This window comes from Polypterus senegalus, chromosome 2 (assembly GCF_016835505.1).
Source record: "Polypterus senegalus isolate Bchr_013 chromosome 2, ASM1683550v1, whole genome shotgun sequence".
Taxonomy (NCBI): domain Eukaryota; kingdom Metazoa; phylum Chordata; class Cladistia; order Polypteriformes; family Polypteridae; genus Polypterus; species Polypterus senegalus.
The window spans coordinates 115,451,663-115,479,043 of NC_053155.1; the positions used below are offsets into that span (position 1 = coordinate 115,451,663).

At 36.1% G+C, this 27,381-nt stretch overlaps 1 protein-coding gene across 2 annotated transcripts in view; it reads left to right on the forward strand.

Annotated features, from left to right (window-relative positions):
- Window positions 1-27,381, forward strand: part of alcama (activated leukocyte cell adhesion molecule a) — a 109,722-nt gene that overhangs the window by 67,287 nt on the left and 15,054 nt on the right. For both annotated transcript variants that reach the window (XM_039744428.1, XM_039744427.1), the window contains exons 4-11: window positions 342-406; window positions 1,937-2,024; window positions 4,095-4,265; window positions 4,947-5,071; window positions 5,175-5,307; window positions 11,223-11,335; window positions 11,877-12,009; window positions 14,627-14,748. In XM_039744428.1, the coding sequence (XP_039600362.1) occupies window positions 342-406; window positions 1,937-2,024; window positions 4,095-4,265; window positions 4,947-5,071; window positions 5,175-5,307; window positions 11,223-11,335; window positions 11,877-12,009; window positions 14,627-14,748 (950 nt within the window). The remainder of the gene's footprint in view (window positions 1-341; window positions 407-1,936; window positions 2,025-4,094; window positions 4,266-4,946; window positions 5,072-5,174; window positions 5,308-11,222; window positions 11,336-11,876; window positions 12,010-14,626; window positions 14,749-27,381) is intronic.

A 27,381-nucleotide genomic window follows, 5' to 3' on the forward strand; every position in this document is an offset into this window, starting at 1 on the left:
GTACATACTAAAGTGGTCCAAATCCTATTAAAACAGTTCTGATTTCAAGTGTGTGTTTGTGTTTTTTTTCTGTTCACACTTCTCTGAAAAGAGGAGATATGTGTCATATATGATAAAATCAGAATTCAGATGTGGTGTGAATGTAACCTATACACCTGTAAAATTTATAAAATCATGGTCAGCATTTAGTTTGTATGAAGTATGCAAAGCCTTTTATAATACACAATGTTGATAGTGTGTGTGTAAGCATTATATAAGTTGGGAGAAATAAATTGTCTTATCGATTAATTGGGTTCCTTAACCACTTATGTAACTTTTTTTTTTTTTTCTTTCTCCATCAGAAAAACCATCAAAACCAGAAATTATTAATCAACCAACAAACCTTGAAGTAGGAAAACTAATAAAGGTGAGATATATAGTAGCATCCTGCAGGAAATTATAAGCAACCTCAATAATACTGAATCACTAATGTCAATTTGCACAAATTACTTATCATTGCATCTGGACATCCTTAATAATTTCCTTAGGAGAGCAGAAAATTTGTTTTGTGCTGTTCTTTGTTTAACAAAATGGGTTTTTAATACTTAAAATGTAGCAAAAAAATGCAGAGTTTCTCTGTGCTAATGTGTTATTTCTGTGACACTTGTGTAAATTAAGAGGAAGCAAAATAGTTACATGAAGAGAAAATTGAAAGTATGCTTTCATTCTTCCATTGAACAGAAGTATTTTTAAAAACGACATTTATTAGCCATGTTCTGGCATTTTTAATGATCTTAAATGGCATTTTTAACTGTTTTTAAACTGACTTCTAACTTGACCATAAAATGATTTAATGGAATAATTATTTGATTTCCTGGCCAGCTGAAGAATATAGTTTTCTCTCTGGTTGCAGAGATTGACTAATTATCTACAGTATTTGTTTACTAGAACCTATTCCATATCTATTTTTCTGTACCTTCTTAGACTGTATATGGTAAAGTACTCTTTTTTTTTTTTTTTTTTTATCTTATGGAATTGTACCCATGTAATGCTAGAATGCTGAATTGCAGAGGGAAGGAATATTTCTTTATTTAGATAAAACAAAGTCCTTTTCATCTGCAATTATAGTCTGTAAGAATAGGTTTTATTGTACAGTGGACCAATTATGCCAGATGTCAACTCCTCAAGTCAATGGTAGTGATGCAGTGGGGTTGTTTAGAACGTTCGAAATTGCCTGATACAAAAGAACTGGTGTAAACCTTGACACATACCTGGGCTCTGTTTACTCAATAGATATATCCCTGTACAACCATCTATATAACTTTACTGGTAAATGCTAGTTGAAGAAGAAAAGTGTTGTCCCAAAAGGAGGATTGTCTGAAAAAAGTTTAAAGATATTATTTGACTTAACATGCACAATGTGTGTAGTTGCCCCAATCAACCAGTCTCAGCCCTATTGTGCATCTCAGAGGTGAAAACTAACAGCCTCTTTCTTCGTAAGTATCATTGACCATCCAGTCTGTACAAAACTATTTGATGCAATCACATCTACTGTAACTGCACCAGTATCCTAGTTGGCACTCTTTAAATCTAATTTAGAGCACCTAAAACCATCTTTCCATTCATTCATTTTCTTTAACTGAAAACAGGCAGTTCAGACTCCTGAAAGAGAAGCTACTTGCTTTTATCCTGGTATATTTAATTAACTAGCCACTGCATATTTTGTTTCAAAAATCTAAACATTGGAATGTGGACCTCTATTATACATGGTGATTCTCTGTCTGTTTTAGCAGTATAATTGTTTTTTTTTTCCCCAACCTGTCCCTTAGACATTCCTTATTGAGAATTATTGTATAGTGCACCAAGCTCTTGAGTGAAAATGTGCTAGATAAGAAAAAAATTGAACTGAAAAAATGCATGTCTCTATCAACTTTTTCCCACAATATTTTATTCACAGGTAGGAGACTGCATTTCAAAGGACAGCAATCCAAAAGGCAACACAACATGGTTAAAAAATGGACAGCCTCTTATAGCAGATGAAACAAGTAAGTCTAAAGTTGTGATTAGTATAGCCAAGTTGTTTTAGGTAACTAGCTACACAAATCTCAAGTGACTAATGTGTGAAACGGAACCTTTTTCTGGATTACTGATTAAAATGTGTTATACATAAAAATAGATAAATTCTGTGGTAATATAAGTTTGTATCCATTTACTGTATCTATCCATCCATCCTCCTGCTCATCCTTTTTCTTGTCAATATGTGATTAGTGAGAAAAACTCAGAACTGACAGGTAGGAGTTTTAGAACACTCAAATGTAATAAGGAATAATTTTAGTTAAGAAAATAATTACAGTATGAAAGGAAACCTATTAAAAGACACACATGCCCTTTTTCCCCATCACAGTTGAGACCTGAACACTGTTTACATTAAGGATTGAAAGAGAAAAATCCCATCCTAACCTGTCCATTCATCATTTTTTGTGCACAAGTGTCATCAGCTACCTGTTAAAATCTAAATACTCTAATTCATGTGGAGTACATTGAAAGGGTTGCATGTATTTGGTAATTAATGCTTTGATGGGAGTAACGTTTGGTAAACTATTGAGCCTACCAAAGCTCTAGTCTAGATTTTGTCTTTGTAAATGTTTTGCTTTAACTTCATTTTCTACCTGTTATTTCAATAGCTGTTATGTAGTTTTATAGCAGTTTGCCCAACAGATATTCTTCCTTCCATGGTCCTGTGCATATTAAAAGGTGAAGTGCATTTTTTAAGCCATGTTACCTTTCCTCATCAAATTCAACATCTCTCTTGGCTTCATTCCCATTAGCATCCTAGACTGGTGGGGCTGTTCTTAGGATTGTTTTGACCTCACTTTGCCTTGTACTAAAATATTTGGATGCTTTTGGAGCAAAGGTAGTAAAGACATACCGTCATTCTTGATGGCTGTCTCTTACTTTTGTTTTATGACATGCCCGATGAATGGTGACATTTTCAGGCTTCAGGTAAATGTTACTACAGTTTAAATAGTCACAAAGACTTTGTCAAACATTCACACTTAAGTTTAAAAATGACACATTGGCCCTCTGTTAATAACAGCCGTGAACAAAAATAGTTTAATATTTAAAACTGTAGGCAGTGGTTTACATGACACTCAGTTGAACCTGCATTTTCTTATCTGAAATATATCCTCTTATATACCAGCTGCAAATTTGCTCAGACATTTTATTCAGTCATTTCAGTATGGTTTTCTACATATATAAATGTCGTTACCCTAGACAGAAATTGAACACCGGGAATTTTATCCTTTGGTGAATGTATTTATTCTTCTTATGTCATAATGTGCTGCTTGCATACACTTTTCCAATCCTCAAATGAATATACAGTATGATAAAAAACTGATGTCAATTTTTTGCATCTTATTTTATAAAAGGGTTATACAAGGTTGAAGCAGTTGTTATTTTGTACTGAGAAGGTTGTGAAATATGACAAGTTGATTTCTGCTAAGCTTTTGGCATAGTTAAGTCATCTTTAGATTTTGTACAGTTTTCTTGGGTTTTGAGAGGTTTTGGCATAGTTAAAACTCATCTTTGGATTTTATAAAGTTTTCTTGGGTTTTGAGAGGTATCAACTTTGTTTCCACCAGAAACTAAAGGAATACATTTTAAACACTGCAACAGTAAACAGAATATAAGTGTTACGGGTTCTGTTTTATACATGATGCAGAAATAAAATGCTTAAAAAAAGAATAAACTGAAATATATATTGCCAATTACTACCTAAGCCTTCGGCTCAAGAATATGTCATTTTGAGTTATCAAAGTCTTGATTGTAAGTGGCTTAAATAGTAGGCTGAGATAACAGTTCCCACTCCCAGCTGCACTTAAGCTATCTATAGTCCACCGGCCTGCTTAATAAATCTTGTTTCAAATGCAGCCCATCAAATTTAAAAGCACCCCACTTCTCCTTCCTAACACTTTGCTCAAGTCAAGCATTTACATTGATGCCTTTGATTTAAAGGGTTCAAGTTGAATTCTCAATTAACTGCTTTCAGTTTAGAAAAGTGTACATTTTGTTCAATTACATACTAATGTTTATTAATTGTGTTTCATTTTTAGCAATTCTTATAAAGAACTCTGATACGGTAGATGCAAAAACTGGACTGTCATCGACTTCATCCTCACTGCAATATGTCGCTACGAAAGCAGATAAAGGGACTCTGTTTTCCTGTCAAGTGCAGTATTTTCGAGAAAATCAGCTGTCTGATTCAGTAATGCTTCCTGTCTATTGTAAGCTGTGTATCCCTTCATTGTTTTTGTTGTCTCTAAAAATGATAGTTTAAATAAATAGTACACAAGTGTCTAGTTAAATTAGCATATACAGTATGTTATTTTGAAATATATACAGTACTTAATTTGTAGACTTCCAATGCAAATACTGGTGTCCAGTAATATAAAAATACAGCATGCAATCTAAATCCATTCCTACTCCAAAGATGACACATTTGAGTATTGGAGAGCTTCTGCAACATTGTGCTCTTCCATTGGCTTCCTTTTAATTAAGAACGTTACTCGGTATTGAAAAACTGCTATGTTTATCCTTTCTTTGTTTGTATGCTTTGCTTGTCTTAATATGTTTGTTGTGGACACTTGCTAAAATATTTTTCACTTACAGTAAAATGACAGTTTTAAAAAAATACATTTCCAGCATGCATGTGTTCCTGCTGGATACAATAAAAACTGATTTGTCAAATTGTGGCTTGATGTTAAGCCAAATATATTGAACACAGTTGGGTTCTCAATAGTTTTTGAGGAATTCTGTTATTCAATGAATGCAAGCAAACATTTTTCTTAAGGCTGATTTAATTTGAGCTTCTGCCTCGGGGGTTTGATTTGCTTTTGTGTAGTTAACTTTCAACCAGATGTTTGCCTTTTGCTGAAATAAGTAGTGATCATTTTTACTGCCTGCAGATCCAGCTGAGAAGGTGCAGATCACGATGTTAACAAAAGGTCTGATAAGAGAAGGTGACAATGTCACTTTTAAGTGCAGCGCAGATGGAAATCCTCCACCATCTAGCTATACCTTCTTTGTTAAGGTAGGCTTTACTTTTTCTTTCTTAGCTCTTGGTACGTTGATGAGCAGCAATTCTGTGTGTGTGTTTCAATTATTTTAAGTGCTGTGTCTTCATATTTCTTTAGGAGAAACCTGAAATCATTGAAAATTCTGACCTTTTTAGTATTGTAAATGTTTCTAGAGACAACACAGGAAATTATAGTTGTTCTCTACCCAACAATAACATGCTTCAAGACTCAACTTTTCTGAAAGTTCATTGTAAGTAAAGATTTCCTTTGTTTATTTTTGCTTTTCTGCCTGTGAGAGTTAATATATACGATTTCTCTATGGGTGTTTATACCAACAAGTTATTTAAAAATTGTAAAAATAAATAAATAATGCTACATTCTATGTATTCTGTGGTTCAATAGTGGAATACTAGGTTAAATGAAAGATGCGGTTACTAAAGCTGAACAAGTGAACCCGAGTGTACAAGAGTAACAAATTGCTGTAAAGGGGGACAAGAGACACGGTGCTAAGCACTGCTTCCTCACTGCTACAGTAGGCTGGGGTTGAATCCATATCTGTTCTCTGGCTATGTGCCATCATTACTCTCTCCTTATATGTTTGTGCATTTTTCCTCTCCTTTTCCTCCTCGTTGTCTTTGTTTGTTACTCTGATTTTTATATACCTGATATCCTAATTGGCAAATCTCAATTTGTCTGGTATGTATGAGTGTGCTCAGTGTTCCCTGAATATGAGAAAATGGTTTCAGATTATAAATGGATTGATTCTTATCTACATACTTATGAGGTAGAGGTCACTGTTAAAATTACACTATAAAATAAAGATTAATTTACCTAATGCAAAGCATTGCATAATTCTTGTGAGCTAGTTGTAAGCGCACATTGAACATTTGCTGGTGAGGCTCTGAGTGCCATTAAAAAGTGAGCTTTCAACCTGTTAAATCACAATTAAAATTTAACTGAAAATATATTCATATTTTATTGACCAAATAATTACAGCCATAGAAAGTTAATCATGTTCCTTTTATCATAAATGTACAGCTGACTAAATACATATTGAATTTTTTTAATCTTAGAGAGTAAATATTTGTATGAGTGAACTTTTCATTTTTACCAATGAAACCATTTTCTGAAAGAATTTTATGTTTAATTTATTTGAGAAATTTGCATAGTGACTGGTTTTTAGAACAATCTAGACGAGAACACGCTCAACAAAACTCGCCAGTCCTGTCCATTTAATTCTTCTAAAGAATGTCTCAAAAGTCTTACTGTCTTACCAGGTTACTTGGTAACTTATTCCAAGTGTCTATGGTTCTCTGCATAAAAGAAAACTTGTTTGTGCAAATTTACCTTTAAAATTGTTAATCAAGAATAAGGGGGGACACGGTTGGAAACTTGTTCAATCTCGGTTCATTGTACTAATTCCCTTCATAATTAGCTTGTCACTTCTATTTCTATCCAAATCATTTATATATGTTAAAAATAGCAGCGGCCCTACTACTGACCCCAGTGGAAGAACCCCACTCTTAAAAGACAATTCTGACATGGTTCCTCGCACCATTACTCTTTGCTTGCTGTGGCTGTGCCAATTCTGCATCCATCTAAAAACATCAACTCCCACTTTTCTACTTTAATGCCCAACCTCTCATGTGGCAGCTTATCAAATGCTTTCTGAAAGTCCAGATAAATAATATCATAGACTCCTTTTTGATCATATCCTTTTGTTGCTTCCTCACAGAATTCTAGCATGTTAGTAAAACATCCCTCTTCTGAACTCGTACTGACTATTCAGAAAAACTCCTCTGTACTTGGCATGAGCTGCCTAGTCTCATCCTTTAACTCCTTCATCAAATAGATTTCACCTACTGAAAAATTTTTCTGAAACAAATACTTTCTGGACTTACTGGCCCCTGCTACCAACAAACTGACACAATTTAGTAGACACCATCATTCAATAGGTCATAAGCTAGTCTTTGTTCTTCTCTTCTTTTACATTCAGAACACATGCTAGTATGATATTTACAAGTAAAAAAAAAAAAATCTGAAATTTGTGTATTTTTTTTGGTCATAGATGTAATACTTTCTACATTCCAATGAACATTTGCCAAAATCCATTTTGTAATTTCTGTAGTGACACCAAGTGTAGAAACAGCTTGCTTAACACTCAGGATGTGTGGTACAAGTTAAGTTGTATCTCATTTAGCCTGTCAAAACATGACATATGAGAGAACTCCTACCACAGTATTCAGTAGCTATAGATGCAGCCAACTTGCTGGTGTGCTTTACTGCTGTGTCTCCGTCATCTAGCGTAGTGCTGCCATCTAGTGGAGAATCATAGGTTTTTTTTTGGTGGCAACAGCTTCTGGAAAACAATGCTATAAACAAGGTGTAGTTTTGTTGTCACGAAAAAGGCGTAGAGGCTGCTGATATTTGGAGAAAACTAGGTTTGTTGCAATTTGAATATTTTGATGGTAATGACAGTGATCGAGATACTGACAATTTGACATGGAATCTGTAGACTCTGATACTAATGCAGATTGTTGCAATGGTGATGTTTCTTCATATGGCGTCCGACTGTCAGGGCAGCCTTACATGGGCATTCTGCCACCCACTAAGCACAAATAGTCACCTACTACAAAAAAGTTTGTGCAAAGAAGCATGTTATATTAGTGGTACATGTTTATCTAAGCCTGCACTCTGAACGGTGCCACACTAAAAGTACTCTCATTCAAATGGAGGCTTTCAGTTGTGTTGCTGGTCAGAATAAGTAAATCACACTTCCTTTACATTTTTGACAGAGTTAACTTCTGATACTAAAACCAGTTCTTTCTGATACATTTCTTTACATTTTTTTGAGTTTTAACTGAGCTCATTATTTATCATATATCCATAGACCTATACTGCAGCAGCCTGGTAATAAACTGTCCAGCAGTCAATGTGTTAATGAAGGCAGCAGTCCATTTAAAAGCAGATGATGTATTGGGATGAACACCTGCACAAGTCCACAGGATTGAACATAAACCACATAGTAACATGTGTTTGATGGCTATGTTAAAACTATTCTATTGCAATGCATAATTCAGGTAATAAACTTTTATTAAAAAGTGGTAGCACCCATTCATATTTCTTTTACTGATTAGACAAGAACTAACATTAAAAGTTTGTGTAGCAAGGTAGCAGAAATCTCTGTGAAACCTTATTCTAAGAGGAAAGCAGATACAGAGGAGAGTGAACTGAAGTATTATGTTTTTATAATCCCATCATTCTGAAATTTTCAGCCAGTCAGTCTGATATGAAGTGAAACAGTTTCTATCATTAAACAGTACTGGCCCAGCACAATAAAGCCTTTACTGATGTGGCAGTATTAAAATGCATTATCATTTTATTGGCAGTTTTTAGTGATAAATTGATAGAAAAAGTAATTGAATCTCTGAAACTTGGTACCTATGTCAGCTGCAACTGCTGTTCACTATGTTAATGTCTCAATAGAGAAGATCCAAAGATAAACGGTATCAGTCTGGCTAGTTGTATACTCCTAGCTATTGAAGAACTGAGGGACAATATAGCCATGGCACAATTGTGTGTACATGTCTTGGTATTTGATGGAACAGAATTTAGAGACACTGCAATTCTGCATGGTTGGGGGTTTATGCATTCCTGAGCATCTGCCCGTTTTGTCACTTTTGCACAGTTTTATAATTAAAGTGGCTAATGTAAAATGAATTAATTTTGTTATGAATTCTCCCACCCATGCACTCCGTGCCTTGTTAACATGAATTTGGCACCTGCCACTTTCAAAGTGTAACATAGCTAAATCTGATATCAATTTTTGATTTACCAAGAAAATCGTTCACCTTCAACCAGTCAACTTTAAACTCGGCCTCTGACATCTGTAGCCAGGAAGTGTATAAGCACATGGAAAACCTTTTCCATTCTCATTAACAAAAACACAATGGAAATCATCTGCATGTGGATAAAAAAAATAAGTCATTTAAATTAAGGAAACCAGCTTTAATCTGTTGTGTGCTAATTTTGCTATTGGGTGCTTTCTAATATTAATCCATCCATTCATAATGACAGTGCTATCTTTAAAACTGGTAGGCTAAAGCTGTTCCAAGAACAACAGAGCCCTGACAATATCGGATCAACCCAAACTCCTAATGATTGCAAATCGTTCTTACCTTTTTTTATAGCTGAAAGAAAAAAAAAGTTTTTTGGAGGATGTCTTTCCAGACATACCTTGCATGCGGGTGAGCTAAATGTGGCCATAAATCATGATAATTCCAAATCTAGAGTATAAATTTGGTTCTAATTTATAAAACTAAAACTTGGCATACTGCTATATGAAAAGAGAAACAGAACATTTCCTAAGGCTCAGTTTTAGAGTTTAATTTTTGTTGTGATTAAATACCTGCTTTAGCAGGACAGCACAAATAAACCCATGTCAAAAACGAGCACAGTGCAAGCTTTTTAACTTAAGTCAGATAAATCGGTTAAATGAAAAACAAGAATTTTAAAGGTATTTTCTCCATTGTAGAGTTTGTATTTTTTTTATTTATTCCTTTCCTAATACTTTATAATTTCTACCTATACGTTTTGTAGACCTGCCGCATATTCCAATAAATGGATTTCAAATCAAAATAAAGATGAAGTCTGCAAGAAATCAGTACACTTTTCAGATGTTCTTTAAAATACTTTCTTTCTTTCTTTCTTTCTTTCTTTCTTTCTTTCTTTCTTTCTTTCCTGAAGTAAAGGTTACTTTTATTTATATTTAATAATTTTATGAAACATTTTTCCTGTAGTTTTACATTTAGAATGATGACTGAAACTTTACTTTGAAGTAGTACATATTTCTTCATACTAATTTATTTCTAAAATTATTTATGATGTCTTGGGTTTCAGATCAGTTGTGTCCTCTCCAAACTTAACATTTTTATCAGTTCCAGAGGTATACTTACAATACTGGAATTTTTTTTTTTTTTTTTTTTAAATATATATTTAATAGAATATTCAGTTGTGCCACAGAAAAGTATATGAAGCAGTACAACAATAAGATGTGTGGAAGGAGTTACAGCTGTTAGAGGTTGTGAAAATACTGGGGCAGTTAGATGAGCTCAAGGCTTCACATGGATTCATCTGATGCAGAAAATGGTTGGATAAATGGTGTCATTTTCACAGTATGTTTCTGCATTATTGTGCTTTATAAATTATTCTCACAGTCAGTTGGTAATTAAAGTATATTGCTCCAAGTAAAGTTACATGTTCAGATTCATATTGAATCATATCAGGAAGACAAAACCTTTTCCGTAAGAATCAAATTGTTGGCATATTTCACAAGCACAAAACATAATGATCAATGGAATGTTGTGATATACCAAAAAAGTTGATAGCATCCTGGTTCCCAACCTGGGGTGCCTGCACCTACAAGTGGTGTGAGATAGCATTTCACAGGGTGTGACAAAGAGGAAGGCTGTGTCACAATTCACCAAAATTGTGTGAGGTGCATAGTCAGACATGTTTATTTTTAATATTTTGCTTTTAGTCCTGCTTGTTGTAACTGTACAGCGCTTTGGTCAGTTGTAATGCTGTGTTTTTAAGCGCTCAACAAATAAATATGGTATGGTATGGTATATTTTCCATGGTTTCTATAAGTCTGTTGTTTGTAGCTATTTTTTTACAAAGCATAAAGATGCTAAATCATTGCTTGTCTTGCAGGTAATTTTTTGACCAGAACAGGTTTTGTCCACCCTTGTAATGCAGCTTACACTTAACATTTTCAACACTTAAGTGAAACTGGTCTAGTAAACTTTCTCTTTCTATGTAGCATAATAAACTACACCAAAATATGGAAAAGAGGAAGCAAATAACTTAAATGCAATCAGTAGCCAGATGTGCAGTCTCACAATTTGTAGCCCCTCACAAAATGTAAAATTACGTCTATTTAAATAATTCAAAGGTTTCCTACTTCACAGAAATGTGTTCTTTAGACTTTGCACTGGTGCAATATTAATGATTATAAACTTGTCTTGATGAATTTTCAAGAGTAAGAGTAAACTGAAATATCACCCAAGCGTAAAGCGACAGTTCACTTTCTGCTGCCTGCCTTTACCCATAAAACATTTGCAATTATATTAGCATATTAAAATCTACATTAAATATCTTTTATAGACTTGGACTTGACTCTGAAACCCCAAGGACTAGTCACTGCATTGGTTGGAACACGCTTAAATATATCCATAGTCAATGAATCCAGTACACCTATTACAGTTACTTGGATGAAGGTATGTGTTTACTTTATTGTATTGGAATATTTGTACATTGCAAGAATGCTACTTTTTATTCTAAGACTTAAGTGTTACATTTTCTAATATTTTAGGGATAATTGTTTATATTTGCAAACTCTGCTTAGTTGATTTCTTTGTTTACAATATTTCTTAATTTAGCTAGTCTGTGTTACAATACTGTAAGACACTATTTAGTTTAAAACAAAGAAAACTACACAGGTTTTTCTAAGTCTTTAAAATAAAGGAAAGTGTTCTGAAGAAGTTATTTATAGAGGAGATGTGGGAAATTATCTAATGCAATACAGTGTAAGTCCCCTAGATGTCATCAAAGGACATTGAAATTCTAATTTTAAATTATATAAAAACTGCAATCCTTGAAGGGACATCTAGCATATAGGCCATTATGTTGACAGATAATGATATTGAGTTAAGTAAACATGTACATATGTTTTTATTCAAGTATTACTTATTAGAAACATTTTTCCCATATCCAATATGATCAGCTGGATCAACAGAACCATTGCTTCTTTTATTGCAGGACAGAAGGAAGATTACCCTTCCAGTGCTGGAGAAGCTTCAGTATGAACATGCTGGACTATATGAGTGTGAAGTAGCTTCCACAGTAGTCAATGGAATGAAGAAAATAAGCTCTTTTGACCTTGCTGTTGAAGGTATGCTGTTTCCTTCACTTTAGAACACACCAAGCTATCTTCATATATTTACAGTAGCTTAGATTGTTTGTTTTCTTGAATATGCTGGTTCAGTAATCCAGCCAAAAGGGTTTCATTGACCAAAAGAGGTTATAATTGGTGATTTAAATGGTAATTAATAATACATTTCTTGATCATGTGTACATGCATGGTTTTTTTTAATGAAACTAATGTAAAAAAACAAATGGTACAGTATTTTGATGACTTATAGTGGCTTGCAAAAGATTGGGCATCACTGCTTAAAGTTTGTTACTGTTTTAAGTGTGTTACTAGTTAAGTGAGCAGAAGATGAACTGATCACCAAAAGTCATAAAGTTAAAGATGAGAAATTTCTTTAAAACTTTTTAAGCAAGATTACATTTTTATTTTCATCATTCACAAGTACAAAATACCAAAAATTGAAAAGCGCCTGAATCATAAGTTTGGGCACCTGCCACAGTCAGTACTTAGTAACACCCTCTTTGGCAAGTATCATAGCTTGTAAATGCTTTTAGTAGCCAGCTGGGAGTCTTTGAATTCTTATATGGGGTATTTTCGCCCATTCGTCCTTGCAAAGGTCTTCTAATTCTGCAAGATTATTGGGCTGTCTTGCATGCACTGCTGTTTTGAGGTCAGTCCACAGTGATGTTTAGGTCGGGGGACTGTAAAGGCCATGGCAAAATCATCAGCTTGCACCTCTGGAGGTATTCCATTGTAGATTTTGAAGTGTATTTTGGAAGATTATCTTGTTGCAGGACCCTTCCTCTCTTTAACTTTAACTTCTTTATAGATGGTATGATGTTTGCTTGCAGAATTTCCTGGTATTTATTTGAATCCATTGTTCCCTCTACTGACATGTTCCCTGTGCCACTGGCTGCAACACAAGCCCAAAGCATGATCAATCCACCCCCATACTTAATATTTGGAGAGGTGTTCTTTCCTTAGAATGGAGGAAACTACTGTTAACTACCATTTCTTAATAACATTACGAACTGAGGACACAGCTTTCTGAAAATGCTTTGCTATCTTCTTGTAAGCCTTCTCTCTACTTCTTTCGGGGCATCAATTATTTTATTTTTCACAATGCTAGGCAGCTGCTTAGAGGAGCCGATGGCTACTGATTGTTGGGACAAGGTTTGAGGAGTCAAAAGAATTTTTATAGCTTTGCAGTTTGAATCACCTGGGGTTTCCCAACAATGACTGTGAACAAGGCATAACCCTTATGAGCTAATTAAAGTCTGAGACCTTCATAAAAGTTATCTCAGAGATAAATATCTTGGGCTGCCCAAACTTTTGCATGGTGGTCCTCCTCATTTTTTCAATGTACAATTGTACAAAGCAAAACAATAAACTAATCTTGCATAAAATGCTGAAAGGAAATGTCCATTTTAACTGTATGCCTTTTTTTGATCAGTTCTCCTTCTGCTGACTTAACTATTCATAGAAACTGTCATTTTAAGCAAGGGTGCCAAAACCTTTGCATACCACTGTAATTGTAAGGGCTTTCTGCATAATTTGTATATTTCTAATTGGTAATTGAGTTTGTGAAGATTGCTAGTATTCTGTGAGCAGTTTGACCATGATTTGAAAAGTTTCTATGTATAGTTCATTTATTAAGTTAGTAATTTGAAATTGATTTAAACAATGATCGATTTATTGTTAATTTAAAAAAAAAACAAACTTGCTTGGAGGGTACTGTTAGAATGTGTTCTCTCAGTGACTAACGAGAGAAAACTATACAGAGGTCTAGAGCAGAGGAATTTAATATTCAGATTTTAGATTTGGGAGATGCAAAAACCGTAGGTCAGGGGATCAGTTGTTTGTTGCAGCACAGATATTTTAAAGCTTGTGAATCGGAGTAAGAAAAATGTTTGTATAATCTTGAGTTATTTTTTTATATATGGTTCAGAAGAGCTTAATTTAAAGACTGTTGTCACATGTTGCTCAGTTCCTTTATTTACTTAGAAATGAATGAAGGTAAGCCTTCATTCAGGTTTAAGTAAAATTTGAAAGAGCTACCCTTCATCCCCTGCAGTTAATGATGTGTATCTAACATGATACAAAGGGCTATCCAAAACAGTAAATTTTTTTTGTTTTTGCTAATCTTACTGTGCTTTCTGGAATACAATAACCTGCAATGGAGTTTTCACTGTCAAGCGTGACATTGCATACATGAGAGCTGGCACCTCCAAATCTGAAGTTATTCAGTCCTGAAAAACCTTGGCTCTGAAAACAAATTGAGAACTGCTGATCCAAATGGAGGTATTATATACCTTTAGTGGGTGTCTTGAAATTCCTCAGACTCCTAATAAACAAGACCAAGCAGTGTTTTTTTTAGCTGTAACCACATTAAACAACTATGCCTAGTCCGCAATGTATAGTACCTTTGCTGGTTATCAAACAATTGCAGACTATGAACACACTTTGACCAACCCATGTAAATGTGGTATGCACAATCTAATAATGACAAAGTTAAGAATATATAATACATGAATGTATGACAGGGTTAGAATTGGACTAAAGATAGAAATTGTGTGTGTGGTTACAATTTTGTTTGTTGTTTTTTCCCCATTTACTAATACATGAGTTATGTTTTTAGGAAAGCCACACATCACTAGAGTTACCAAGAAACTGGCAGATGATGGCATTAGCAAGGTCTTGTCTTGTTATGGTGAAGGACTACCGCCTCCTAATGTCCGATGGAACGTCAATATCACCTCTGTAAGTATTTCACACTTTGATTTGAGCAATGTACTGGATTGCCTATCCTTATATTTGCTGAAGAGTTATTTAACCTTTTTCTTAATAACTCAGTCTGTCTTTGTTTTATTTAGCCAAGAGCCTCACAAGGTACTGATGTTTCAGAAATACAGTATTTTTCATTATGGTTTATGGCCGGATGGCCATTGGTATCCATCCAATATCCCTTTTTGTCAGAACAATTCAGTAAGCATTACCATTTTTCAGTTGTCTTACTAAGGAATGATTTTTTTTTTTTGTATATTCCAGTAGAAAAATTACATTTTTGGTATCTTTTTAAGGCTGTCTATTCTCTTGATTTTTTTTGCTTCTCATCCTCTTTGTACTTTGTCTATAAGCATTGCAGTAGTTGAACATTATTCATTCTGCAGTTTATTTTACTTACTCTCAGGATCAATAAATGTTAAAAAGTCAATTCTTGCTCAATATGTATGATTCGAAAAATGTAGCATTGCGTCCTTTTGCCTGTTCTTTAAATATACCCCTATGTTCAGATGCTGCATGCTTAATTGGACAAGATAAGCTAAGTAACTGCACTCCATTGTTTGAGAGTACAGACAGTCTGTCTGCTTTCATAATGTGGCTATTCACATTGTGGGAGAATTAGAGATTGCAGAAAGGATGATAGAAAAATGGGTAAAGGGGAGACTTGATTTGTTGCTGAGCTTCTTGATTAATGCTTATCCTAATAATGAACCCTGTGGCTAGATTGTCTTATTTAAGAGAGGCTCAGTGCTAACTGCTCAGACTTTAAATTAGACTGGTGAAGGATGTGTGCAATTTTAAATGTAGAGGGATAGGTTTGCTGTGTAATAACAAAACCAGGGCTACTATTCATTTGGAAGTTTGCCCTGACTAGTCAATATGTGATATTAATCGTATTAATAATTTGACTTGTGTGTGTGTGTGTGTGTATATATATATATATATATATATATATATATATATATATATATATATATATATATATATATATATATATATATATATATATATATATATATATATATATATATATAGATAGATAGATAGAAATATAAAGGGAGAGTGAAATAATAACAGGGAGCCTCATTTAAGGTGAACCTGAAACTCTTAAATCAAAAGATCTAAAACAGCATTGTGGATGTCACATGTCTGATTGCCTTTCTTTTCCTAAATTGCTCTCTACTGAATCTTGGTTTGTCAGTGAATGTGAGCTTCTGGCACCTTCGTTCTTGTAATAGTCTGCTGGGGCTATGTGTATGTACATGTTACATACTGTATTTTATATAAATATGCAACAACAATCTGTAAAAGTTATACAAAATAAAAATAAAAGGTTACTCCACAATGACACAGTTAATGATACAACATTTTGGCTGACTAGCCTTCATGTATATGCAGTGTGTATATGTGGTTAAAATATCTTCAGCCTGCCCTATTAGGAGAAACACAAACATCAGACACAAACACACCCCATGAACACTAATACTTTTGTTATAATGATCATTTTTTCTGTGCCACTCAGTACATTCTTATGTAGCTGTCTAGAGGTCTTCATCACTGATCTGGTGCATTTCATGAAGGTAGTTCTTATGATTAGGCAACAGGTGGAGTCTCCTCTGGCCAGGCCTGGACAATAGGGACGGTATGCTCTGTATTCAATTGCACAGTTTTGCAGTGAGTTCTTGCAGCGAGTACAGTGTGCGTGGTAGTGGTGTTGTGAGTGAGAAGCAGAATGGCATACAACTTTCCTCACCACTTTTTTCTAATTGACTGCAACAGGTGTTGAAGCAAATCAACATACAGTTAACCAGTATTGTTGGCCTTCTGTTGGCATGTAATGAATTTGGACTACATATACCCTCAATACTATGTGTGATCTTGCCAGCACTGATTTGAGCCTAGAATTGCCATGCTTTCATTATGTTGATTTGAAGTCTCATCTCTCGCATGCTAAAAGAAATATGCGGTGAACAATGTGCCTCTAGAATCTGTTGCAGACTTTCCTGTAATGATGAAAGTTAAAGATTCTAATTGTACTTTGTCGATTCTCGTATACTGACTTTCTGTATAAAAGGTGTTTTGCCTTTGCTCTCTGTTAAAAGGTGTTTGACAATCTTCAAGTTTATTGCCAAAAATATGCAAAGATCCTAAAAATTCTTGGAGGGGAGAATTGTTTTTAGTTTTTAGGTTAACATTTTCCTGGTGTAGCAGCTGTTTGTTAGTCACAGTTTCCATTTCTTTAGTTTTTGTTGTGTTTATAGAGTAGACCCGCTATGTAACACACATGAATACACACATAGATGCTAGAGAGTGTAAATTAGCAAAGTGTTTGCAGAATGCATTTAGATTGTACACTGCAAGATGAATCATGAATTGTGCACTTGTGTTAATTAATGTGGGGATACAGCGCTAACAGGTGTAATAATCAGACTGAGATCTGATTTTTTGCAAAAGATTGAAACCTCTTTTCAAACTTTTCTCTTTGAAGTCACCAGGGCACAGAAACCTATCCAAGAAGTACATATGGTAGAAGTCTACTTATAATGCAGCGTTGATGCAAAATATTCACTGACTTCTCTCTTTCTCTCTCTCTCTCTCACACACACACACACACACACACACACACACACACACGCACATAACTGGTATCATAAAAAAAACTCTTAATTTTAAGCATGCTTTTTCTGCAAAGCAGAGAAATATATTGTAGTCTTTTAAAATGCCTCCAATATATAATGCTCAAGCGTGACTGAAAACTGAGTGTATTATGGCTTTTTATTCATATTACTGTTTACTGTATAAGTTTTTTTTTGTTGACCAAGCACACAACCAAGTAACTGAAACCAGAACTGGCAACTTTGATTACTTGAATGGCCTGATGAGAACAGAAAGAAAAGCTACAAGCACAATATTCAGTGAATCATTTTGGAAAAAAGTCAAAAAGGAGTAGCAGCAAGGGTGCCAGAGAGAAGAAGAAAAAGAACAACATTTTGGCTATTGTACCTGTTTACCAGTTATGTTTTGTTCTAAAAGAAAATGCTTTTTTTAAAAAAAAAAAAAAAAAACAAACTCCTTACCCACCTCTATCCTCTTCAAAGAAAATGTATCCACCTAAAACCATTCCTGATTCTTCTCGTCTCTTAACCACTAAAACTTCTGCGGTTGTTATTGCATGTAAGCTCGGCAGACAAAACTAGGAATACCATCTTATACATACAGTGGGATGCAAAAGTTTGGGCAACCTTGTTAATAGTCATTATTTTCCTGTATAAATCGTTGGTTGTTACGATAAAAAATGTCAGTTAAATATATCATATAGGAGACACACACAGTGATATTTGAGAAGTGAAATGAAGTTTATTGGATTTACAGAAAGTGTGCAATAATTGTTCAAACAAAATCAGGCAGGTGCATAAATTTGGGCACCACAAAAAAGAAATGAAATCAATATGTAGTAGATCCGCCTTTTGCAGAAATTACAGCCTCTAAACGCTTCCTTGAGGTTCCAATGAGAGTCTGGATTGTGGTTGAAGGTATTTTGGACCATTCCTCTTTACAAAACATCTCTAGTTCATTCAGGTTTGATGGCTTCCGAGCATGGACAGCTCTCTTTAACTCACACCACAGATTTTCAATTATATTCAGGTCTGGGGACTGAGATGGCCATTCCAGAACGTTGTACTTGTTCCTCTGCATGAATGCCTTAGTGGATTTTGAGCAGTGTTTCGGTCGTTGTCTTGTTGAAAGATCCAGCCCCGACGCAGCTTCAGCTTTGTCACTGATTCCTGGACATTGGTCTCCAGAATCTGCTGATACTGAGTGGAATCCATGCGGCCCTCAACTTTGACAAGATTCCCAGTCCCTGCACTGGCCACACAGCCCTACAGCATGATGGAACCACCACCATATTTTACTGTAGGTAGCAGGTGTTTTTTCTTGGAATGCTGTGTTCTTTTTCCTCCATGCATAACGCCCTTGTTATGCCCAAATAACTCAATTTTAGTTTCATCAGTCCACAGCACCTTATTCCAAAATGAAGCTGGCTTGTCCAAATGTGCTTGAGCATACCTCAAGCTGCTCTGTTTGTGCTGTGGGCGGAGAAAAGGCTTCCTCTGCATCACTCTCGCATACAGCATCTCCTTGTGTAAAGTGCGCCGAATGGTTGAACGATGCACAGTGACTCCATCTGCTGCAAGATGATGTTGTAGGTCTTTGGTGCTGGTCTCTGGGTTGGCTCTGACTGTTCTCACCATTCGTCGCTTCTGTCTATCCGAAATCTTTCTTGGTCTGCCACTTCGAGCCTTAACTTGAACTGAGCCTGTGGTCTTCCATGTGGAAACAGACAGCTTAAATCTCTGGGACAGCTTTCTGTACCCTTCCCCTAAACCATGATGGTGAACAATCTTTGTCTTCAGGTCATTTGAGAGTTGTTTTGTGACCCCCATGTTGCTACTCTTCAGAGAAAATTAAAGGAGGAGGGAAACTTACAATTGACCCCCTTAAATACTCTTTCTCATTATAGGATTCACCTGTGTATGTAGGTCAGGGGTCACTGAGCTTACCAAGCCAATTTGAGTTCCAGTAATTAGTTCTAAAAGTTTTGGAATCAATAAAGTGACAACGGTGCCCAAATTTATGCACCTGCCTGATTTTGTTTGAACAATTATTGCACACTTTCTGTAAATCCAATAAACTTCATTTCACTTCTCAAATATCACTGTGTGTGTCTCCTATATGATATATTTAACTGACATTTTTTATTGTAACAACCAACGATTTATACAGGAAAATAATGACTATTAACAAGGTTGCCCAAACTTTTGCATCCCACTGTAACTGTGTCATGTGCTATAGACAAACTGGTGAGGAAGGCAGACTCAATTGTAGGCACAGAGCTGGACAGTTTGACATCTGTGGCACAGCGACGGGCACTGAGCAGGCTTCTGTCAATAATGGAAAATCAACTGAACAGTGTCATCTCCAGACAGGGGAGCAGCCTCAGCGACAGACTGCTGTCAACGCCCTGCTCCACTGACAGACTGAGGAGATTGTTCCTCCCCCACACTATGTGACTCTTCAATTCCACCTGGGGGGGTAAACGTTAATATTATACAAAATTATTGTCTGTCTATTATTCCTTCATTGTTATCACTCTTTAATATTGTTCTTTATCAGTATGCTGCTGCTGGAGTATGTGAATTTCCCCTTGGGATTAATAAAGTATCTATCTATCTATCGATCTATAGGGTTCACAGAGTGTCAAGGAGTAGTGGTATGCCATGTGTGTTTGGCTCTGTTTGTGAAAAATGAGTCGCACGACAGACGTTAATGATTGGCAAAAAAGGGGTTATTGTGTTTGACTGTGCCAAAAGGCCTATTGTACATAAAGTTGTCAACTTTGTGATTGTCTCAAAGCGTAGTGTCCAACAGGTCTTCAAACTATGCCATACATCCCAGTCGACCTCTAATTGTTGTCAGAACAACGGTTGAGACAGTTCCCACAGATAGGGTCCTTTGTCATGTGTCACACATTGTGACAAGCAAACTGCTTTGCCACCAGGCAAGAATTGCTACAGACAGTCGATGCAGTTCCACAGCAAGCCATTTCCAAATGCACACTCACAAGGGAACTGTATGCCATTGATATCTGGAGCACAGTACTGGAGAAGAGTCCCTTTCTTGTAGCAGTTTACCAAACTGTATGCTTACAATGGTCGCAGAGCCACAAACACTGGACTGTTGACACCTGGAAACGTGTTGTCTGGTCTGATGAATTGTGATTCTTCGTGTACTTTAATAATACGAGGCAATGGATACACTATAAACCGCATAAAGTCGTCAAAGAGGGGTTTGTGTAAGTTGATTTTCAAGCGTGAGATGGCTCTCTAATGTTCTGGGTGTTAGTTATGAGGAAATAGGTCCTCTGGTTGAGGTCACAGTGCACTTGAACCTAAATGGGTTTACATTCTGAGTCATTCTTGCACCTTGACTGTCCCACTGAATTCCTAGATTTAAATTGCATAGAAAATCTCTTGGACTGTTCGGAGCAACGAGTGGAATGCTGGCACAGCCTACTGACCAGTCTGTCCGAACTGCAAGATGTGGTGTGGCAAGAGTGGAAGAAAATTGGCTGCCTAAATCTGCAACTATTGGTGTCCATGTCAGACAGAATTGCTTTAGCCAGGGGTGACTTTTTTTATTCATTTATTTTTTTTAAATCCAGTGAGTTTAATCTAAAAATAGATTAGATTGCATCTAAGAAGTTGAGAGGTGTGTGTGATATTCTGTCATATCTATTCCTGTCACAATGCTTTCTGTGAACGTAAGACTGATAATTGGTTAAACGCATATTACAATATCCATCCATTCATTGCCCAACCCAAGTTATTTTTTAAATTGATGATGAACCTCTATATTGTTCTTCCTTACCAAGCATACAGTAATACTTAATAAAAATATACCAGGATGTATTTCTTATTTAATATGGCCTTTGCATTTGTTTAAAAACAAACCAAATTTCAGTTTTCTGTGTTGGAAGCATGGGGTTCTTCAGAAAGATTTTAGTATAACTCATGATTTTTGTACATACAGTTAGGTCCATAAATATTTGGACAGAGACAACTTTTTTCTAATTTTGGTTCTGTACATTACCACGATGAATTTTAAATGAAACAACTCAGATGCAGTTGAAGTGTAGACTTTCAGCTTTAATTCAGTGGGTTGAACAAAAAGATTGCATAAAAATGTGAGGCAACTAAAGCATTTTTTAACACAATCCCTTCATTTCAGGGGCTCAAAGGTAATTGGACAATTGACTCAAAGGCTATTTCATGGGCAGGTGTGGGCAAGTCCGCCATTATGTCATTATCAATTAAGCAGATAAAAGGCCTGGAGTTGATTTGAAGTGTGGTGCTTGCATGTAGAAGATTTTGCTGTGAACAGACAACATGCGGTCAAAGGAGCTCTCCATGCAGGTGAAAGAAGCCATCCTTAAGATGCAAAAACAGAAAAAAACAATCCGAGAAATTGCTACAATATTACGAGTGGCAAAATCTACAGTTTGGTACATCCTGAGAAAGAAAGCAAGCACTGGTGAACTCAGCAATGCAAAAAGACCTGGGGCCTCATGCATAAACTGTGCGTACGCACAGAAATGTTGCGTAAGAAAGTTTCCATGTTTAAATCGCGATGTATAAAACCTACACTTGGTTTAAAGCCACGCACTTTTCCACTGTACCTCCTACCCTGTCATACGCAAGTTCTCTGCTCGGTTTTGCAGACTGGCGGCACCCAGCGTCAAAGCAGTGCTACTGTTCCTGCGTGGTTACCCTTTATTTCTTAGAACCACATTTCTGACGCGGCTTTATAAATACACTGAAACTAACCGCATATTGTTTATTAATGTAATGCATATGATTGTAGATTACCTGTAACAATATAATGGCCCAGGGAATAGCCATAGTATTCCAAATACTATAACTGCTTTAGTGTTGTTACTCTCACTTCACCATTTTCTGCTTCTTCTTCTTTCAGCTCCTTCCGTTAGGAGTTGCCACAGCGGATCATCTTTTTCCATATTACTCTCACTGCACTATTTGGATTATTTATATCATTGTATCTGAGTGGGGAATCACAGCAGCAGCTGCTGGAAAGAGAATTATCGGTATACAGCATCAAGCACATGCTGCCAAAGCCTTTCCTGTACGGACCTCGCGGTTCAGAAACAGTTTCATCCCAAGAAGTATAAACTCACTCAATCAATTGCTCCTTGTAGAACTGTTTGTACTTATAAGTACAATCACCTCACTGTAAACTTGCACTACAGTTATAATATTGCACAACCTGCACCACTTTATAAAGCGCGTATTTACATATGATGACAATATCATTTTTAAGATGAAATGCAGCAAAATATATTGATTATATTATACAGATAAAACTTTAACTTCATTTAAATAATCTGTATTGTTAATAATTAAACATGTGAGGACACGGTGCTGCAGCGCTAGCAAGTTCACTTATTGTTCTTGCCTTGCACTGTATATTTGCTGAGGCTGGCGCGACACTGGAAGGATAGATGGATAGAATAATTAAACACGTACTATGAAGATATTTCAATGTTCCTTAAACGTTTTGAAGAATCATCATTGCAAGCTTACAGATGGCTTAACATATATTACAGAGCTGATTGTGTGGCGATTAGGTATCTGGGGAAAGAAAAGTAACGACAGGAATTGGAGGTTAGTATGTTTGGAAGAGACAGTCCTGCTACAATAAATTATTTCATCGAAGGTTGCACATGGTGCAGCAGCATCTTGTGTGAGACATGACCAATCACTCTGCCATTGTGTTTCCATGTTTAATAACATGCTTTCATTCCAATCATCATGAAAATGATACTACATATACATCTCAGTATTTTAATTATTCAGAGAGCTGTAATATCACGAATGTAATGGATTCTGTGTCCTGTCGGAGAAGGAGAAAGAACAGAAGCACGTAGTGATTAACGCACACAAAGCACATTGAAGATCAAATACAAAACAAAGCATTTAACATGCTACTTTAGTTACGATGGGATTTGAGAAACTAGTAAATTAAATGATTTTAAGATGAAGTTTATGATGTTCTACTTTAATGACAAAGTAAACTATGTGATTAAAGTGGAAACTTCGAGATTAAAGTTGACATTTCGTGATTTTTTTTTTTTTTCCCCCACTGTGTGCCTATTTTTTTTTTGTCTGTACCCTAATAAGCTCAGACGGTGGCTATAACTCGCCTTTTCACTGCGACTTTGATATATGACTTCTTTTTTATTTTTTGTCACAGTGCAACTTTGTGAACTTAAGCTTTGGAGTTTCTCCGACACGCTATGTCACTCGATCAACTTCCTTTTGTTGATTTATACCACTGCTTAAATCAACAAATAGTATGCTTTTCCTTTGCCTCCACTTGGTATTCGCTAAAATTCTTATTTTCCCTCGTGCTTTTCCCATTGTCTTTTCACAGAAGGCTGAGCTTAAGGGCGATTTATATTGATTTGCATATTCATAGAGGTGTAATTCTGGGAGGAGTTGGGGGCGGGAAAGAAGGAGCATGCACGGCCATTACTTTTCACGCTGACCGGGATTTATGGAGCGGAAGAACGTGGAAGTTGGAGTACGCACAGACTCCTGCATCTGGATTTTTCTGTGTGTAAGCACATTTCGGCTTTTCTGCTTACGTCATGTTATAGTGCGAATTCTACGCACGGCGTTATGCATGAGGCCCCTGGACATCCACGGAAGACAACAGTGGTGATTGATCGCAGAATTATTTCCATGGTGAAGAGAAACGCCTTCACAACAGCCAAACTAGTGAACAACACTCTCCAGGGGGTAGGCGTATCGATATCCAAGTCTACCACAAAGAGAAGACTGCATGAAAGTAAATACAGGGGGTGCACTGCAAGGTGCAAGCCACTTATAAGCCTCAAGAATAGAAAGGCTAGATAGGACTTTGCTAATGAACATCTAAAAAAGCCAGCACAGTTCTGTAAAAACATTCTTTGGACAGATGAATGGCAATGATGAATGATGGCAAGAAAAAAAAGTATGGAGAAGGCGAGGAACAGCTCATTGTCCAAAGCATACCACATCATCTGTAAAACACGATGGCGGCAGTGTGATGGCTTGGGCGTGCATGGCTGCCAGTGGCACTGGGACACTAGTGTTTATTGATGATGTGACACAGGACAGAAGGAGCCGAATGAATTCTGAGGTGTTCAGAGACATACTGTCTGCTCAAATCCAGCTAAATGCAGTTAAATTGATTGGGCGGTGTTTCATGATACAGATGGACAATGACTCAAAACATACAGCCAAAGCAACCCAGGAGTTTATTAAAGCAAAGATGTGGGAAATTCTTGAATGGCCAAGTCAGTCACCTGATCTTAACCCAATTGAGCATGCGTTTCACTTGTTGAAGACTAAACTTCGGACAGAAAGGCCCACAAACAAACAACAACTGAAAGTCGCTGTAGCAAAGGCCCGGCAGAGCATTAAAAAGGAGGAAACCCAGCATTTGGTGATGTCCATGAGTTCAAGTCTTCAGGCTGTCATTGCCAGCAAAGGGTTTTCAACCAAGTATTAGAAATGAACATTTTATTTCCAGTTATTTCATTTGTCCAATTACTTTTGAGCCCCTGAAATAAAGGGATTGTGTTAAAAAATGCTTTAATTGGCTCACATTTTTATGTAATCTTGTTCAACCCACTGAATTAAAGCTGAAAGTCTGCACTTCAGCTGCATCTGAGTTGTTTCATTTAAAATTCAATGTGGTAATGTACAGAACCAAAATTAGAAAAAAGTTGTCTCTGTCCAAATATTTATGGACCTAACGAAACGCTGTCACAAACTCCCTTTTCAGGCTCATTCAGTCAGTAGCTATTCACGTCTATGATCCTGACCTTTCACATTCAAACATTGTAGTGAGCATTAAGTGGGTGCAGAATGGAGTATAATGTGTTATATATACTGTATATGGTCATGTTCACAACACCCCACATTGGAGAACAGGTGGAAACAAAGAGCAACAGGCTGGAGATCACTGGTCTGCTCTTTGAGATTTTTGAATTTCAGTTTGAGGGCATGCATCTATTTCAAGCAGTGTGACTGTCTTTGTTGACTTCAGAAGTAATGCGAAAAACAGACTTTCATAAAATAAAAGCATTGCTGCTATAGTTTAAAGGTTTGAGCATGGTCTGTCTTTGACAAGATTTGTTGCAGGGTGCCAAACTTCAATACGATGGGTGTGAAACAATGAAAAGCAATTCACAGTGGGCAAAACGGGACAATCTATAGAAACCAAGGGAATAAAATCACATGGGGGGGAAAAACTAGCAAATTGTGCCATTATTTAAATAGTAGCACTTGCCAGTAATATTTTATAAATATAAAATGTGTTGCTTTGTGTTCCATAAAATGGCTGCTGTAGGCTATACAGATACAAATTTAAGGTAATTGATGAACAGTTTTGTTTTTTTTTTCTCCAAGTTCCACAGTGAAAATTTATCCAAAGCCTGTAGCAAACACTGACTGAATGTGGAGGAGTATGTGTATGTTTATGTACAGTGTGTGCAAAGCATCAGGAAATGTTACAATACACTGTCCTTATCCTTTGTAATTGGACACAAGCATATTTAGCACATAAATATATCCAGTAATTTCCATAGGGACTGCTGTTCTATAAAGAAATGCCCGTTCTCCCCTCTAGTGGTAGAAACTGTGAAATACATTTAGATAAAAAATCTTAAAACTCTTTACTACTAGGATATTGCAAAATACTGAAATGGGAAAAAGCTGTATGCAACTTTCCTTTAAATTCTAGGGTGGGATTCTTAATGCCCACTGTTGATGTTAATTATCTGTGGGAAGCCCCCATTATATAATATTTAGTTTGACTAAAATTACTCACAACACACACACAACTGCCTTGTCATTACCAACAAATTTGTTAATAGAAAAAAAATATATACATTATATATTACATAACTATTTACACAAATGATTCAGCAAATGTACATAAATATTTAAACAGCCAAAATTGTCAAACAAATCAGCATAATTAATATTATATAAAAATATTGGATCAAAATAAGTCAGTTTTCCATTCCTGATTAGATTATAAAATGTGTACTTAACTGTGACTCAGATTAACAAAACAAAATTCCAAAATGAGTCTTGTGAGTTCTAGTAGCTTTTTCCTCCCAGCTTGTCACCCATTTAGCTTCTATACACAGCAAGTAAAAGTGTATTTTAAAATTAGTTTAAAAAAAGAAAAAGCAAGTAATTTAATTCAGTTATTAAACTTTAAAAAGGCTTCTATTGATAAAATGTCTTTCTTATGCCCGCTGTCTGATTGTTTTCATTTCTATAGCCTTGTCCCTGCTACTGTACTGCCATACTCATTAGATGTCCATTTCTGTCCTCGGTTTTCATCTTTTTTTTTGTAACACTTATCACACTGCAAGTCCATTCAAACTAGTATAATGTTGAGGTGTCTCCTGTTGCACAACTGTGCTCAGGTCCTAACTTGGGGAATCCTGAGGTGGTTTGTCGTGTGGTGGGTGCAGCAGCATGCTGTTATCAGTGCATACTCCCAACCTCCTCCTCCTCCTCCTCCTCCTTATCAAATTCCAGGGGCTAAATTTATAAAACTTTGCATAGATCTAAACATGAAAATGTGTACACACCAAAAAAAAAAACCTGACACAATATTTCTAATGCAATTTACCCTTCACCTTGTAAATCTGCACATGGGAATGCATATCAAACGGCACCCTGAAACATTCATATGTGGAGCATGCTAATCAACTTCATACATGTGCACTCTTAAGGCTGCAGCACTTCATTGGTTGGTAGAGTAGCGTCACTTGTGACATGACAAAACCCTGTCATCTGTATGCAAGAGTATCAGGCTGTGCTCCTCCTCAACTGAGAGCACAAGATTATAACAGCATTATAGCACCTCTTCTCTGCGTTTAGAGGGCCAGGGAAACTCATCGGGTGCCAGTGGGTAGCCACTATAACCTGGCACATGTAATGGCCATATAAAACAGAGAGGATTCGG